The 15091-nt window shown below is 34.0% G+C and overlaps 2 protein-coding genes across 2 annotated transcripts; one reads left to right on the top strand and one right to left on the bottom strand.

Moving 5' to 3' along the window:
* The first annotated feature begins 646 nt into the window (after positions 1-646).
* On the top strand, positions 647-2264 carry LOC142525337 (UDP-glycosyltransferase 76B1-like). Its single transcript, XM_075629613.1, has 2 exons — positions 647-1217; positions 1306-2264. Exons 1-2 carry the CDS (start codon positions 722-724, stop codon positions 2214-2216), a joined length of 1407 nt encoding a protein of 468 aa, XP_075485728.1. The 5' UTR covers positions 647-721; the 3' UTR covers positions 2217-2264.
* Positions 2265-3338: 1074 nt separating this feature from the next.
* On the bottom strand, positions 3339-7681 carry LOC142525267 (phosphoinositide phospholipase C 2-like). Its single transcript, XM_075629498.1, has 8 exons — positions 7489-7681; positions 6685-6820; positions 6367-6609; positions 6058-6281; positions 5428-5545; positions 4414-4566; positions 4209-4295; positions 3339-3812 (listed from the first exon to the last, which is right to left on the bottom strand). The coding sequence occupies exons 1-8, from the start codon at positions 7671-7673 to the stop codon at positions 3519-3521; spliced, it is 1440 nt and encodes a 479-aa protein (XP_075485613.1). The 5' UTR covers positions 7674-7681; the 3' UTR covers positions 3339-3518.
* Between the last annotated feature and the right edge of the window lie 7410 nt (positions 7682-15091).

Below are 15091 nucleotides of genomic sequence, written 5' to 3' on the forward strand. Positions count from 1 at the left end.
TAATCTTTTATAAAAGTGCTACTAAAATCTTTACTTTTCTTACTATAGTCAAACTCTCCAAATTTTTCCAAGAGCTTCATATTTTATGATATTATTAACATATTGACATTCATAATTATTGATATAAATTCTTCTAATAAATTTATTAAACTATTTACTTTCAATTCTTTGTTTAAACCCATAAAATATGTTAGTATTAAACTTCACATTATCATATTATTTTATATTTATCATGTTATTCTACAATTGGACATATAGTTAAATTTTTTTATATATCTTCTTGTAATACTATAATTTATTTATTACTTAATTAGAAATTGCAATAAAAATATAATTACAAAATTATAATAAAATCATTAAAAAATGTAGAGAGAGAATTAAAAAAATAAAATATTTAAATGTAGTATAAATATCAAGTATTTGTTAAAATTAATATAGGATTTATATTTTATTATTGAAATGGTATAAAGTACTACAATCAATGTATGTTGTAATGATAATTTATTAGCATTTGTCACAATTTTACATATATATCCTTATATGATTTTTTGAATTCATATTAACAAAGAAGACATTTATGTCTTTTCATAATTGGAAAACAAATGAGTAATCCACACGCGTTTACATGTATATAGATTTTTTGGGAATATCTTACTTTTCCTTTGCTTGCACTTCTCCAAAAAGCATAGAGCTATCTTCTTCACTCAAGGATAGCTTATCCATGGATAATAATCCCAGCAAAGCCATCTCACAGCATGCAAGAACACGCAGAGTAATCCTCTTCCCCTTCCCATTTCAAGGCCACATAAGCCCGATGATTCAGCTCGCCAACATTCTCCGCTCCAAAGGCTTCACAATCTCCATCCTACACACTCAATTCAACTCTCCGGATCCATCCAGGTACCCCCAATTCACGTTTCACCTCATCCCCGACGGATTACCGGAAGATCAAGCATCCAAAGGTGACCTTGCTGGCCTCATTGATCGCCTCAACACCAACTGTGTCGGGCCCACTCGCGAGTGCTTGGGGAAGTTGTTATCAACCCATGATGATGTTGCGTGTATGGTTACGGATGCGATGATGTATTCCTCGCAATCTGTTGCGGAGGATCTTGGCATACCCAGGATTGTGCTCAGGACAAGTAGTGTTTGCTCCTTTTTAGCCTTTGCTTCTGTTCCTGTTCTTCTAGAAAAAGGGTACTTCTCTGATATTCTGGGTATGTTTAAATTTCTTGGGGCTAATTTATTAACTGTGTTTGAAGAATATGAAATTTGTCTGAAAAAGATTGACGCTTTCTTGATTAGATTCGAGGAGAGAGGATCCAGTGCTTGAGCTACCACCACTTAGAGTAAAAGACATCCCGGGTATTCAAACACGGAACCTGATCGATGTTGAGCTGAAGATCATACGTAGCATGGTAGAAGGAACAAAGACTGCATCTGGGCTCATTTTCAATACCTTCCAGGATCTGGAAGAGCCGAATCTCGCCAATCTTAAGGAGCACTTTCGCATACCAACGTTTTTAATCGGGCCGTTTCACAAATTCTTTTCGGCGGCTTCGAGCAGTTTGTTGACACAAGATAGAAGCTCTATTTCCTGGCTGGATACCCAGAAACCGAGTTCTGTTATTTATGTCAGCTTCGGGAGTGCTGCGAAAATGGATGAAAAGGATGTAAGAGAAGTGGCTTGGGGTCTGGCACATAGTATGCAGCCATTCTTGTGGGTGGTGAGGCCTGGATCAGTCCAAGGCTCGGCATGGCTGGAATCATTTCCGAATGAATTCTTGGAGGTTGTGAGTAAAAGGGGATGTATTGTCAAATGGGCACCTCAGCAAGAAGTGTTGTCTCATCCTGCCGTCGGTGGATTTTGGACTCACAGCGGATGGAACTCTGTTCTTGAGAGTATTTGTGAAGGTGTTCCCATGATATGCTCGTCTTTGTTCGCAGATCAGCCGGTGAATTCTCGATACGTAAGTGATGTATGGCAACTTGGGATCAAACTAGAATACGGGTTGAAAAGAGAGGAGATTGAATCAGCAATCAGAAAGATAATGCTTGATAGGCAAGGCCAAGAAATAAGAGAGAGAGCTTTGCATTTGAAGGAGAAAATAGATGTTTCCTTAAAAACCGATGGTTTTTCAAGCCAATCACTAAATGCTTTATCTGATCTCATCTCCTCATTTAAATCTTCTGGTGTTTCTGTTGGTTCAGAATGATTTTAGGTGTGTTTCAAGACCTTTACGATATTTCATAGTTTTCTGTTTTGTGACTGTGTTCATTATTTTGTGAAATTAAGAAAAATGGTCTGCAAATTGTGAGGAAATTGGTATTATTTGCAGTTCCTAAACAGGGACTCATAAGCCCCATCACTAATCCACACAAAATGCCATTACCCGGATCTAACCTAATTATACCCTCGATTCATCTTCCACAAAACCGCCAATGGCTTACACAGCTTTTCACATTCGTTTCAATTAAGTTACTGATATAAGGTGCCAAGATATATCCGTCTTCTGTAAATTTACTATCAGACGGTTTTATAATTATATATTTATTGAGACGAGTTGATGGGTCCATATCTTCACTAAAAATTAATACTTTTTACACAAAAAATAATATTTTTTCATAGATGGAGTTGGGTTAGAGATTCGACTCACACAATTTGTTAGATATCTCACGTTGACTGAATTAAGTCCTTGAAAGTTGTTTATATGAACTTGGACAATCAGAGTCAGTTTTTGGAGTTGAGTTAGGTTCAAATCTCAATCTTCGGATACACAATAATAACAATTATTATTAAAAAAAATATTTATTAATTATTGTTTGTATTGTTATTGTTAATTTTTTTAAAAATATAATAATTATTTACTACTATTACTAATAGTAGTAAATAATTATTGTACAATCATAATTCATAATAACATTACATGGCAACCGCCATTGTTGATTAAAAACTTGTACCCCTTGGCATTTGGTATATGCTAATAAGTTTTAGTTACATCAGAGATGATGATCATTTGAATTTGAATAAGATTTAGACAAGATTCAAATAGATTTGTGTGTCGATAAATTTACAATCATATATTTTTTTCTTCAATAACGAATGTGAGATAAAATAAGGGTGCATTTGATATTAAATAAATAGACGGACCATGAAACCAAAAATTGTTAATATAATAGTCTCAAGTTCAATAAGACAGTAAAGAAGAGACACGAGTCAATTGCGGAATTTTATTTATCCATTGATGTCGCAATCTCATCCATGTTGATTGAATGTCTTTTGATCAAACAAGTGAACAATTGGCTTGTCGGAGGCGTGATCAAATTTCGGCACAAGATGAAAAACAATAATAAAAGAAAGACAGCCACAAACCATTGACATCTAAGACACAGTTCATATATCCTAGTATGTCATTCATCACACAGCTCAACACAAAACAAGTTGCATTTATCTACATCATCGAACGGGTTTATCTCAAACACAGGACAAATCAAGTTTACAAAAAATAAGTTCCAGATCAAACAAACTCAAATCGCATGAGAAGTTTGACAGATTTATACTTATCCCCCTTTTGTGAGTGTAGTGGAACTGCTCGGATTCCTTTTCTGAGCTCCGACACGGGTAAACATGTTTGGCCTCCAAAGTCATCCTTTCCAGACATGTCATCCTCGTGGACTTCGATCCGAAGTAGAGCTAGTCCAGGTACTGTTAATGGGAACTCGAACACCTCATCCCAAGTTGGAATCCAATTATCTTCAAGAGTCCTTGTTTTCTTCATAACAACATCACCGGGCACTCCCGCAATTCCCACCTGAGTTTTAGATAAATACTAGCAACTTAGTTACCTATGATGATTTATCAAACTGAATTTCCTAAACTAGAACTCCATTCACAACTATTCCGTCCCTTGGCAAAAATGTACCTTCTTTTGCAAGCTTTGGACTTAATCATGCTGGCTAATGAAGAAAAACTTCGGAAATAATATCAACTCTAAATGCTAAATCTTTTACTGCTCAAATCTAACTAAACAAGGCACAGAGAAAAATCCACAAAAGTGGTACAATGTGATATTCAAGTTAAGAGGTAAGCGACAGAACAGCCACATTGACGACAATTTAGGATAATAACAAAAGTTTGAGAGCCAAAACCGAACATATAATCAAGAAGTAGAACACAAATAAAAGTAAGGTTCATAGCAGCAACTTACCCTTGCATAGAAATCCGGAGGAGAATAAGTATCAAAATGTGTATGATGGAAGTCGTAATAACATCCCTCACCCATAAAGACTGTCACCTGTTCAACAGAAAGCACATACATAAGAATAAAAAAATTACACAGATTCAGCAGATATAGGGAAATCCCAAGGTTGAGAACATAAAAGAACATGAAAACATCAAATGTTTCAACTTACCCTCAAAGTAACTTTGATAGGTAATGTTGCTTTAGGATTGAAGACTTCTCCGTTTGTACCGGCCTTTAACAAAAACTCAGGTTTTTTAACATATCCACAGCCACCGTTGGCCCTGAACATGCCATGCATCAACCAAAGTGATCTTCCGTAACCCTGTTGCAAGATCATAAAACTGGCTTATTTGCCCCGCACTATTCTAATACACCAGGCTATGAAGCCTAAAATGCTATGTTAGAACCAAAAATTTTGACTACGAACCAGAAATCACTAATGTGATGCTTTGGGTTTGAGACATGACACATAAACATTCAACTGAAGTAAAATAGCTTTTGGTTAGCCAAAGTAAAAATGAGGTGAAATTAGTGTTGAATGTGTATATAATTTCTTTTCCATCTGCAACATTAAGCAAATGTGTGCAACCTCTAAAAAAAATTATTATTGGATTTTCCTTTGTAAACTCCCTTAATGTTATGTAAATTTACAAAGAAAAATCTAATAATCATTTTTTTTTTTTTGGTGATTGGGAAGACAATCTAAATCAGGGATGCAAAAGAAAAATAAAATAAGATATTTCTTCTTCAGAATTCCCCCTAATATAATAGATTTAATCTTCAAATTCATATGAAGTAAAAAAAATAAAAAAATACAACTACCGACTATATAGATTTAATATAAATGCATGCATAATTCATATTTAATATAAGTGCATGCATATAATTCTTTTACTGGCATTGCAACTATTCTTTTTCTTCCCAGGAAATTTGGTGACCTACTAATAGGGGAGTCAGTGACTGAAGCCACAGTTAACAACAGCCGTAACTATAACAGCTTATTGATAATGCTAGAAACACTCCCTCGACTAAAAGCTTCCTCGTTTTGCCGGAGGACCTCTTCAAAAGTAGTTTTAATGTGCTTATACAGGAAATAATTTAGTGAGATGATTTCATGTTTGCCGTAAAAAAAAACAGTTTGATTTACAAATTATATATGCTTAACTTCCTCAGATGCACTAACCTGCATGTTGAATGCAACCATTTGAGCTCCATGCATCCATCCAACAAGGGGATTGTAATTGGATGAGTCAAAGCGTATTCCCTTTGGATATACTCTCAACAAGTTTCTTCCTGTAAATCTGAAGTAAAAAAGTATGAGAATGTTAAGGATTAGAAAATGCATAGTCCTAAGAACTACGAGAAATTCACAGACGAAAACATTAACAACCATAAAACAGAACAAACACCTAGCAACAATTTGAGGGCATAAAATAGCTGTAGTGGGGCCAACAGCGAAATCATTCCATCTTTCTCAAATTTGCAAAAAATTGCAGCCCTTTACTAACATTTTTCTTAGATATTAATAGAGTGATAACCATCCAAAGTTATTTTTTTTTTTTGCATGAATCTATTGTATGCTAGTCTCAATCCTCGCGTATGCTTCATTATTTCAGTTGCTCCTGTGTGAACCTAAGAAGTGTATTCCATAACCTTACTCCACCATACATCCTATCGGTTGGCCAACATATAATTTTGAATTCTTAGAAAAAGCAACAACCAAAATTCAAAACCAAACTGTAGAGTACAGTGTTAGGTTCATTCATCAAACAGGAAAAATGGAAAAATAATGCATTAGCATGTGATAAACTACCTCACAATATCCTGTCCATAAGTTATAACAGCTTTTTCCAGCTCTTGTTCACTCAGGCTGAGACGCCTGACTTTATCAGGATCCACCCTAAGCCATTCATTCATTCCTCCTTTCCCCTTTCCAGCTTGAATAGCAATCAAACGCCTATATTCTGGTGCTGCATTTTGCTGCGACTTAGGGTCCTCTTCATCGCTTTCATCATTGTTTCCATTTAAATCATCCTCCTAGAGTAGAAATTAAGAAAAACTAGGAACTTTAGATTATTAGGTAAATGAGTCGGTGCTAAGGGAGAATAGTTAAAAAATACACCTCGTCATCATCAAGATTGGCTTTAAGACTGTTGACTTCATTTCCCCAAGCTTCTTCTTTAGTTGAATCCTTTTCCTTCTGTGATGCACTCTCCTTTACTTTAACATCCTTGGCCTGTAAGTATTCTTTGGGTGGCTTGGTTGATATAATTACCCTTCTCTTCAGAGATTCTGGGGTGGGAAACTCTTTCAAGCATTCAGAACCAGGAGAAAACAACATGTCTCCAAATGTTTCGGTTATCATCTGGATTCAGTCATGAGATGATCAATATGAAGAAATGGAAGTGCCTAACCACATTTCTAAACTCCATAGGCATACCTCTGCCACTTTAGCCTGGAGATCCGGAGTAAGATGATCTTCAAGAGTTATCACAACAGGATATTCAGAAGCAATAAAAGCATGTTCTTTGATTGATCTCAAACATTTTATAAGTTCAACAGGAGTGGTCAGAGTCCTACAAGTAAGCAAAGAAAGAAAGAAAAACACTAAGAAGAGAATAAACAGAAATGATTCTTTCAGATTACCAAACACACAAACAGTACTGACTTCCAGCATGCAGGACATCCACGGACTTTCTTTCTAGACATATATGTGCTTGCTGTCATATATTTGGATGACAGTGAAACACAAAAATAAGATAGTCATTTGAAGTATTTGAATCAATATTCTTATAAATCCATTTTAATAACAAATTTATTATGTTTGTTTCAGGAAATATAAGCTGTCAACAGAATATAGTACTATTCAATTACTCCATCTTTATGCATCTTTTCCATTATGTATATGCGTTACCAGTTTATATTTACCTACCTTCCTTGGGGCTGACTGGCTTGGCCGTAGCCTATGTTACATGCGAGTAGAGGTGTGCAACCATATGTAAACGAAATCATCATAAAACTTAGATTTATTTTTCATTTTATACAAAAAAAAATCTCATATGATTCATGCTGGCATAAATGATACACTTCTCTTCTTGATCATGTATGTTATCATGAATTCCAGTTCTAGCATGTTCTACCATCATATGTTACAGAAAATGTTAAGAGCTAGAAAATCATAGGGAATTATACTAAAAATGAGTACGGTTCAATTCAGTAAAAAGAGCTGATTTGAAAAACATACCTCCCATGCAGAACGTCAACATTGTCTTTCGTGGAATTCGTCCATATGTCTAATTCAACAACACGTACACCTTTATTCAGTGCGCTTATGATAGGAACATCACTACAATCACTACTTAGCTGATTCCCTGTTAAATAAGAATTGTGGCCAGTGTATATGAAATAATGCGAGATGGGAGCATCCATATCATGGTGGACCTGCAAAGGTAGAATCATAAGTTACGAGGTTAATGCAAGAAAATGACTGGTTGAACGATTTAAAATAAAAAATAAATAAATAAGAGATGCAAGCTACTAGCAGCTAAAATTTGCGCAGGAACATCGAAAAAACAGGTCTCAAGCAATATTAATAAAAAATAAATAAATAATTATCCTCCCATTGCTCAAGCACCTTTCTCTTCAGAAGGATGTACGGCCCGTGCTCTATGAAAAGTTCCACATGCCCGAATGGTTATGGAATCCCAGCTTCAGGATTGAGAAATATAGGATATATTCCTTGACGCTGCCCGTCTGTAAACACTGTAAACATATGGCTGCATAGATAATTATTCTTTTCACAAGGCGATGTCTGTTTTGATGTTAGGCTAGTGCCATTGTTTAGTATAGCATCTTTACGTGCATAGAATCGATCATCATATTAGATTCTTGTTTCATGTTAATAGATCATTACCTCCTCAGATTGGATGTACCTGCATCTTCTACTGATGCCGCATAATTATTTCAGTTGCTCGAAATTCTATCGACGTTGCCTCCTTGTCTTGTTTGAGTTCTTTTGTGCATTGTATTGTTATACTAGGTGTTCAGCAAGCTAATTTATTTGGTTTGATATGATTAATAATATATATGGATAAAACTATGGTCAAAGAACTATTGTATGTTTTGGTTTTAAAAATAGTTATCCCTGTTGTGAAAAAGTAAAAATTTATGGTAAAAAGTAAAATTCTCAAACTCTCAAAATTTACCAAACTACACACTTTATAATATTTTTCTCTCTACTCAATTGTGATTTTCTTCACAAATGAGAGATCTATTTATAGGAAATCTTTACAAATAATCCAAAAATAAAATACATCATTACCTACATCATCACACACTAATTTTCAATATTTACAACTCTTATTTTCAACATTCAAATATTCAACATTCAAATATTCAATACACACATTTTAAATATTATTTTCCAATACTCCCCCTTGTGATGATGATCATGATACGATGATGTCTTCATAACGTGTTTTTGTACTGCCTCGTTAAAAACCTTACTTGGAAAAACCCATTGCGATAAAAACCATAGTAAGGGAAAAAGAGTGCAGTCACGTAAACTCTCCCTGATGTTGACATGAACAATTCTTCACAAATTTCGTAGATTGCGCATCCCAATATTATATATGTGCTTTCTGAATATTGACGTAGGAAGTGCCTTTGTGAAGAGATCTGATGAGTTTTCACTTGATTGAATGTGACGAACATCAATACATCTATTCTTCTCAAGCTCCTTGGTGAATGCGAAGAACTTAGGAGGAATATGTTTAGTTCTGTCGCTTTTTATGTATCCTTCTTTCATTTGAGCAACACATGCAACATTATCTTCATATAGTATCACAGGCTTCTCATCAGATGATAATCCGCATGAAATTTGGATATGTTGGGTCATTGATTTTAACCACACACATTCACGACTTGCTTCATGTAGTGCAATAATCTCGGCATGATTTGATGAAGTTGTTACGAGCGTTTGTTTCTGAGAACGCCAAGATATTGCAGTGCCTCCACGAGTAAATACATATCCAGTTTGGGAACGTGCCTTGTGTGGATCAGATAAGTATCCAGCATCAGCATAACCAATTATACTTGGATTAGCATCTTTTGAATACAAAAGTCCCAAGTCTGTCGTTCCTCGTAGATAACGGAATATATGTTTAATTCCGTTCCAGTGTCTCTTTGTTGGATATGTGCTAAATCTTGCCAACAGATTCACGGCAAAAGATATATCAGGCCTTGTACAATTTGTAAGGTACATAAGGGCACCGATGGCACTTAGATATGGTACTTCTGGACCAAGAATATCTTCATCATCTTCACATGGACGGAATGGATCCTTTTCTATGTTTAATGATCTAACAACCATTGGAGTACTTAAAAGATTTGCTTTATCCATATTAAAACGTTTAAGGATCTTTTCTGTATAATTTGTCTGGTGAACAAACATTCCACATTCTTTTTGTTCAATTTGTAAACCCAGACAATACTTGGTTTTTCCAAGATCCTTCATTTCAAATTCTTCCTTCAAGTATGACACAACTTCTTGAATTTCTTTATTCGTTCCAATGATGTTTAAATCATCAACATATACAGCAATAATTACGCATCCGGATGTTGTTTTCTTAATGAAAACACAAGGGCATATTGAATTATTTACATATCCCTTTTTCATCAAGTGATCACTTAGTCGATTATACCACATTCGACCTGATTGCTTTAACCCATATAATGATCTTTGTAATTTCACAGAATAACATTCCCTGGGTTTTGAACTTTGTGCTTCAGGCATCTTAAATCCTTCAGGGATTTTCATATATATATTACTATCAAGTGATCCATATAAGTAAGCTGTAACAACATCCATAAGACGCATTTCTAAATTTTCAGATACCGCCAAGCTAATCAAATACCGAAACGTAATTGCATCCATCACAGGAGAATACGTTTCTTCATAATCAATTCCAGGCCTTTGAGAAAAACCTTGTGCAACAAGTCGAGCTTTATATCTTACTATTTCATTTTTCTCATTTCGCTTTCGAATAAAAACCCATTTGTATGCAACAGGTTTTACACCTTCAGGTGTAAGGACTATAGGTCCAAAAACATTACGTTTATTTAGCGAATTTAATTCAACCTGGATGACATCTTTCCATTTTATTCAATCCTGCCGATTTTTACATTCACCAAAAGATTTTGGTTCATGATCTTCGTTATCATTTATGATGTCGATTGCCACATTATAAGAAAATATATCATCAATTTCATCTATATCTTTTCGGTTCCATATTTTTCCAGTATTAATATAATTGATAGAGATTTCATGATTCTCGTCAGTTTGTGGTTCTGACAGAACATTTTCATCATCATGTGTTTCTTCAGGAACACCATTCTCTATTTTGTGATCATCATGTGTTTCTTCAGAAACGTCATTCTTTATTTTGTGATCATCGTGTTTCTCTATGAATTTTCTTTTTCGAGGATTTTTATCCTTGGAACCGACTGGCCTTCCACGCTTCAGGCGTTTAATGACATCATGAGTATCTTCCATTTGTTTCTTTGGAATTTCAATTCGAGCAGGGGCATTTGCAGCATGTATATATGATTTAGTTACCCCTTTTGTGTCTGCAAATGCATCTGGTATTTGATTTGCTATTCTTTGCAAGTGTACAATTTGTTGTACATATTTTTCACATTGTTTTGTTCTTGGATCCAGATGTAACAATGATGATACATACCATGTAATTTCCTTTTCGGTATGTTTCTGTTCTCCCCCTAACATTGGGAAGATTTCCTCATTAAAATGACAATCAGCAAAACGTGCTGTGAACACGTCGCCTGTCTGAGGTTCAAGATATCGAATGATTGATGGACTATCATAACCGATATAAATTCCAACCTTTCTTTGAGGTCCCATTTTATTTCGTTGCGGTGGTGCAATAGGCACATACACCATACATCCAAAAATTCTCAGATGAGAAATGTCTGGTTCTTTACCAAATGCAAGCTGCAATGAGGAGTATTTATGATATGCACTTGGTCTGATGCGAATTAATGAAGCAGCGTGTAAAATTGCATGTCCCCATATAGAAATAGGGAGCTTTGTTTTCATAATCATTGGTCTAGCAATCATTTGCAGACGTTTAATCAATGATTCAGTCAATCCATTCTGTGTATGTACATGAGCAACAGGATGCTCAACAATGATTCCCATAGACATACAATAATCATTGAAAGTTTGGGAAGTAAATTCACCAGCATTATCAAGTCTAATTTTCTTGATTGTATAATCGGGAAATTGATTCCTCAATTTTATTATTTGAGCAAGTAATCTTGCAAATGCAACATTTCGAGTTGATAATAAACATACATGTGACCATCTGCTGGAGGCATCAATCAATACCATAAAGTATCTGAATGGTCCACATGGTGGATGGATTGGTCCACAAATATCACCCTGAATACGTTCAAGAAACATTGGTGATTCAGTTTGGATTTTGACTGGTGATGGTCTTATAATAAGTTTTCCAAGAGAACATGCTTTACATTGAAACTTATTATTCTGAAAGATCTTCTGGTCTTTCAGTGGATGACCATGTGTATTTTCTATAATTCTTCGCATCATTGTTGAACCAGGATGTCCCAATCGATCATGCCAATTGGTTAATATCGAAGAATTATCAACTACCATGTTTGATTCAATGGGACTTATATGTGTATAATGCAATCCAGTAGGGAGCATTGGTAGTTTTTCAATCACATATTTCTTTCCTGATTTATATGTGATAAGACACATATATTTCCCATTCCCTTCATTCATTGTTTGAGTATCATACCCATGGGAATATATATCATTAAAACTCAACAAATTTCTTTTCGATTGTGGTGAATATAAAGCATCATTGATCAAAAATTTTGTACCATTAGGTAACAAAAATTGTGCTTTACCACATCCTTTAATCAAGTCTACAGGACCTGATATTGTATTCACCGTTGGTTTTAGTTCCAAGAAATATCTTTTATCTCGGAGGATAGTGTGCGTTGTACCACTATCGGGTATGCAAACTTCAGCTTTGCTCATAGCATTTTCCATATTTGAACTTCAAAAAAATATGCAATGAAATAAATTACTTGCAATATATATTTAAATATAACACAAATCATAATTATACAATAAAACATTATTCTATTAATACATGAAAAATAGATTATTGTACATTTATATTCTACCATTATATTGTTCATTTTCAGAGATATCGTTGAGAAAATCTGCAGCATCAATATTGTTCATTTCTATCCCACCAACATATTGATCATTTCCAGAGAAATCATTCATAAAATCACCAGCATCAAAATGAGTTGAATCACTCAAACGGTCAATGCGTTCAGTGAAGTTGGTCTCCTTTTCTTTCCCCTTTAATGATTCTTTATAAAGTTTACAAAGGTGCTCAGGGGCTCGACAAACTTTGGACCAATGTCCTGGAGTACCACATCTGTAACAAGAACTTTCATATCTTTTTGAGTGCTTCTGATTAACACTTGTATTCTCATGATGCATTTTCTGTGGATGGTTTGGGACGTTCTTTTGAGATGAGTTATAAAAATAACTATCTCAATTATTTTCAAAACCACGGCCTTGACCACGACCACGGCCATGTCCACGACCTCGACCAAAACCTTGTCTTTGAATTTGATTTTGGTTTCCAGGTTTAAATTCATTTTTACTTACCGCATTTACTTCTGGAAATGCTGTTGATCCAGTGGGTCGGGACTGATGATTTCTCATTAATAGCTCGTTGTTTTTTTCCGCCACAAGAAGACAGACGATGAGTTCAGAATATCTCGCGAATCCACGTACTCTATATTGTTGCTGTAGAGTAATATTTGATGCATGAAACGTGGAAAATGTTTTTTCAAGCATCTCAGATTCTGTGACCTCATGTCCACAAAATTTTAATTGCGAGATTATTCTATACATCGCCGAATTATAATCACTGACTTTTTTAAAGTCTTGGAATCTCAATGTATTCCATTCATCCCGGGCGGTCGGAAGTATAACTTCTCTTATATGTTCGAATCTTTCTTTTAATCCCTTCCACAAAGCCATGGGATTTTTTTCAGTCAGATATTCACATTTCAATCCATCGTCGAGATGTCGACGCAAAAATATCATGGCTCTTGCCTTTTCTTGTGACGTGCATATGCCATTTTCTTTAATGGTCTCGCTTAGACCCAATGACTCAAGATGCATTTCTACATCTAGAGTCCATGGCATACAATTCTTTCCCGTGATGTCGAGCGCAACAAATTCGAGCTTTGTTAAATTTGACATGGTGGTACTAAAAAAAATTACGATGCATTTTATTAGTTAATAATTATTGCAATACAAAGTAACGGATAAACAACAAGTACAAGTATTTGTAAAAATAAAGAAAACGCACGAGGAGGATATTCTCCGATAAATACAAGACTCGTGAGTATGACAACCAAAATAATTAAAAATATCCTTGAGAAAGCCATCTTCTTTTTTCTTCGAAAAATTTGATGATGAATAATTTTTAGAGAAGAAGAGAAAGTTGGAGTGATGGAATGTGTTTGTGAGATCATATTTATAGGGCAAAAACTAGCCGTTTTTTACCATTTATGACCGTTGGGGTACAAAAAAAAATAAAGGTATGTATTTGTATAATTTTATGGTAATAATATGATATATATAATATTAGACATGTTTAAATAATTATGTATATCATATCATAATATTATAATGAGTGTCATAATTTATTTTGTTTAAAAACCTTATAGGCTTTTATACTTGTCGTATCCCTTACCGGGAGTGTGGGATGTCGTCTTAACATCCTCCCAGGATTTATAACAAGTTTATGAAAAATTTATTTTTATTATTTCTAATAATAACATTATATTGTATATTAAATAAATACACAATAAATAAATAACAGTAAAATAAATATAATTATTTTTGTTACCTTTTTCTTCTGTTTGGAGCTTGGAAAAGTATGTAGGACTTTTAGAGCTTCGTGCTGATAACGTGTTGTGAAAAAATAAAAATTTATGGTAAAAAGTAAAAATCTCAAACTCTCAAAATTTACCAAACTACACACTTTATAATATTTTTCTCTCTACTCAATTGTGATTTTCTTCACAAATGAGATATCTATTTATAGGAAATCTTTACAAATAATCCAAAAATAAAATACATCATTACCTACATCATCACACACTAATTTTCAATATTTACAACTCTTATTTTCAACATTCAAATAATCAATACACACATTTTAAATATTATTTTCCAATAATCCCTTTCATATTAAAATAATAGGAGATGACTTATTAAAAAAACACAAATTATTTTTCTTACGTCAATCAAATAATTGAATTAAAATTGCAATATTATATTTATATATTTTTTAAAATATATTCATTAATTATTGAAAAATGACAATATCAAATTTAATCAATCAAATCAGACATATTATTTATTTATTAATATTTCACATACAACTTAAATATTTTAATAATCACAATATTATATATCTATACAATCTCATTACTCCAAATAGGTTCGAGATGGAATCAAACCATATTACATTTCAAGTTTGAGCTGGACTTGTAAAAATATCGAGTTACTCGAACGTGTGCTCGAAAAACTCGAAAAAATTTAAACATAATAAAGGTCGAATCTAATTTTAACCTAACTACTAACAAATAATTTGACTCAATTGCACCTCTAAGTTCAACTAAACGGACCCTCAATTTACTAGGCATATAAAAACATACACATTACTTTAACTCACGTTAGTACGATCTTCATGTGTCAATAATAA

The sequence above is a fragment of the Primulina tabacum genome, chromosome 14, assembly GCF_025594145.1.
Source record: "Primulina tabacum isolate GXHZ01 chromosome 14, ASM2559414v2, whole genome shotgun sequence".
Taxonomy (NCBI): Eukaryota; Viridiplantae; Streptophyta; class Magnoliopsida; order Lamiales; family Gesneriaceae; genus Primulina; species Primulina tabacum.

Coding starts and splice junctions, on each gene's coding strand:
- LOC142525337 (XM_075629613.1), top strand. CDS start 722: ATGGATAATAATCCCAGCAAAGCCATCTCACAGCATGCAAGAACACGC. Junction 1,218..1,305: donor GTACTTCTCTGATATTCTGG/GTATGTTTAAAT, acceptor TTTCTTGATTAG/ATTCGAGGAGAGAGGATCCA.
- LOC142525267 (XM_075629498.1), bottom strand. CDS start 7,673: ATGGATGCTCCCATCTCGCATTATTTCATATACACTGGCCACAATTCT. Junction 6,282..6,366: donor CCAATCTTGATGATGACGAG/GTGTATTTTTTA, acceptor TTTCTACTCTAG/GAGGATGATTTAAATGGAAA. Junction 4,567..5,427: donor TGGTTGCATTCAACATGCAG/GTTAGTGCATCT, acceptor ATCTTGCAACAG/GGTTACGGAAGATCACTTTG.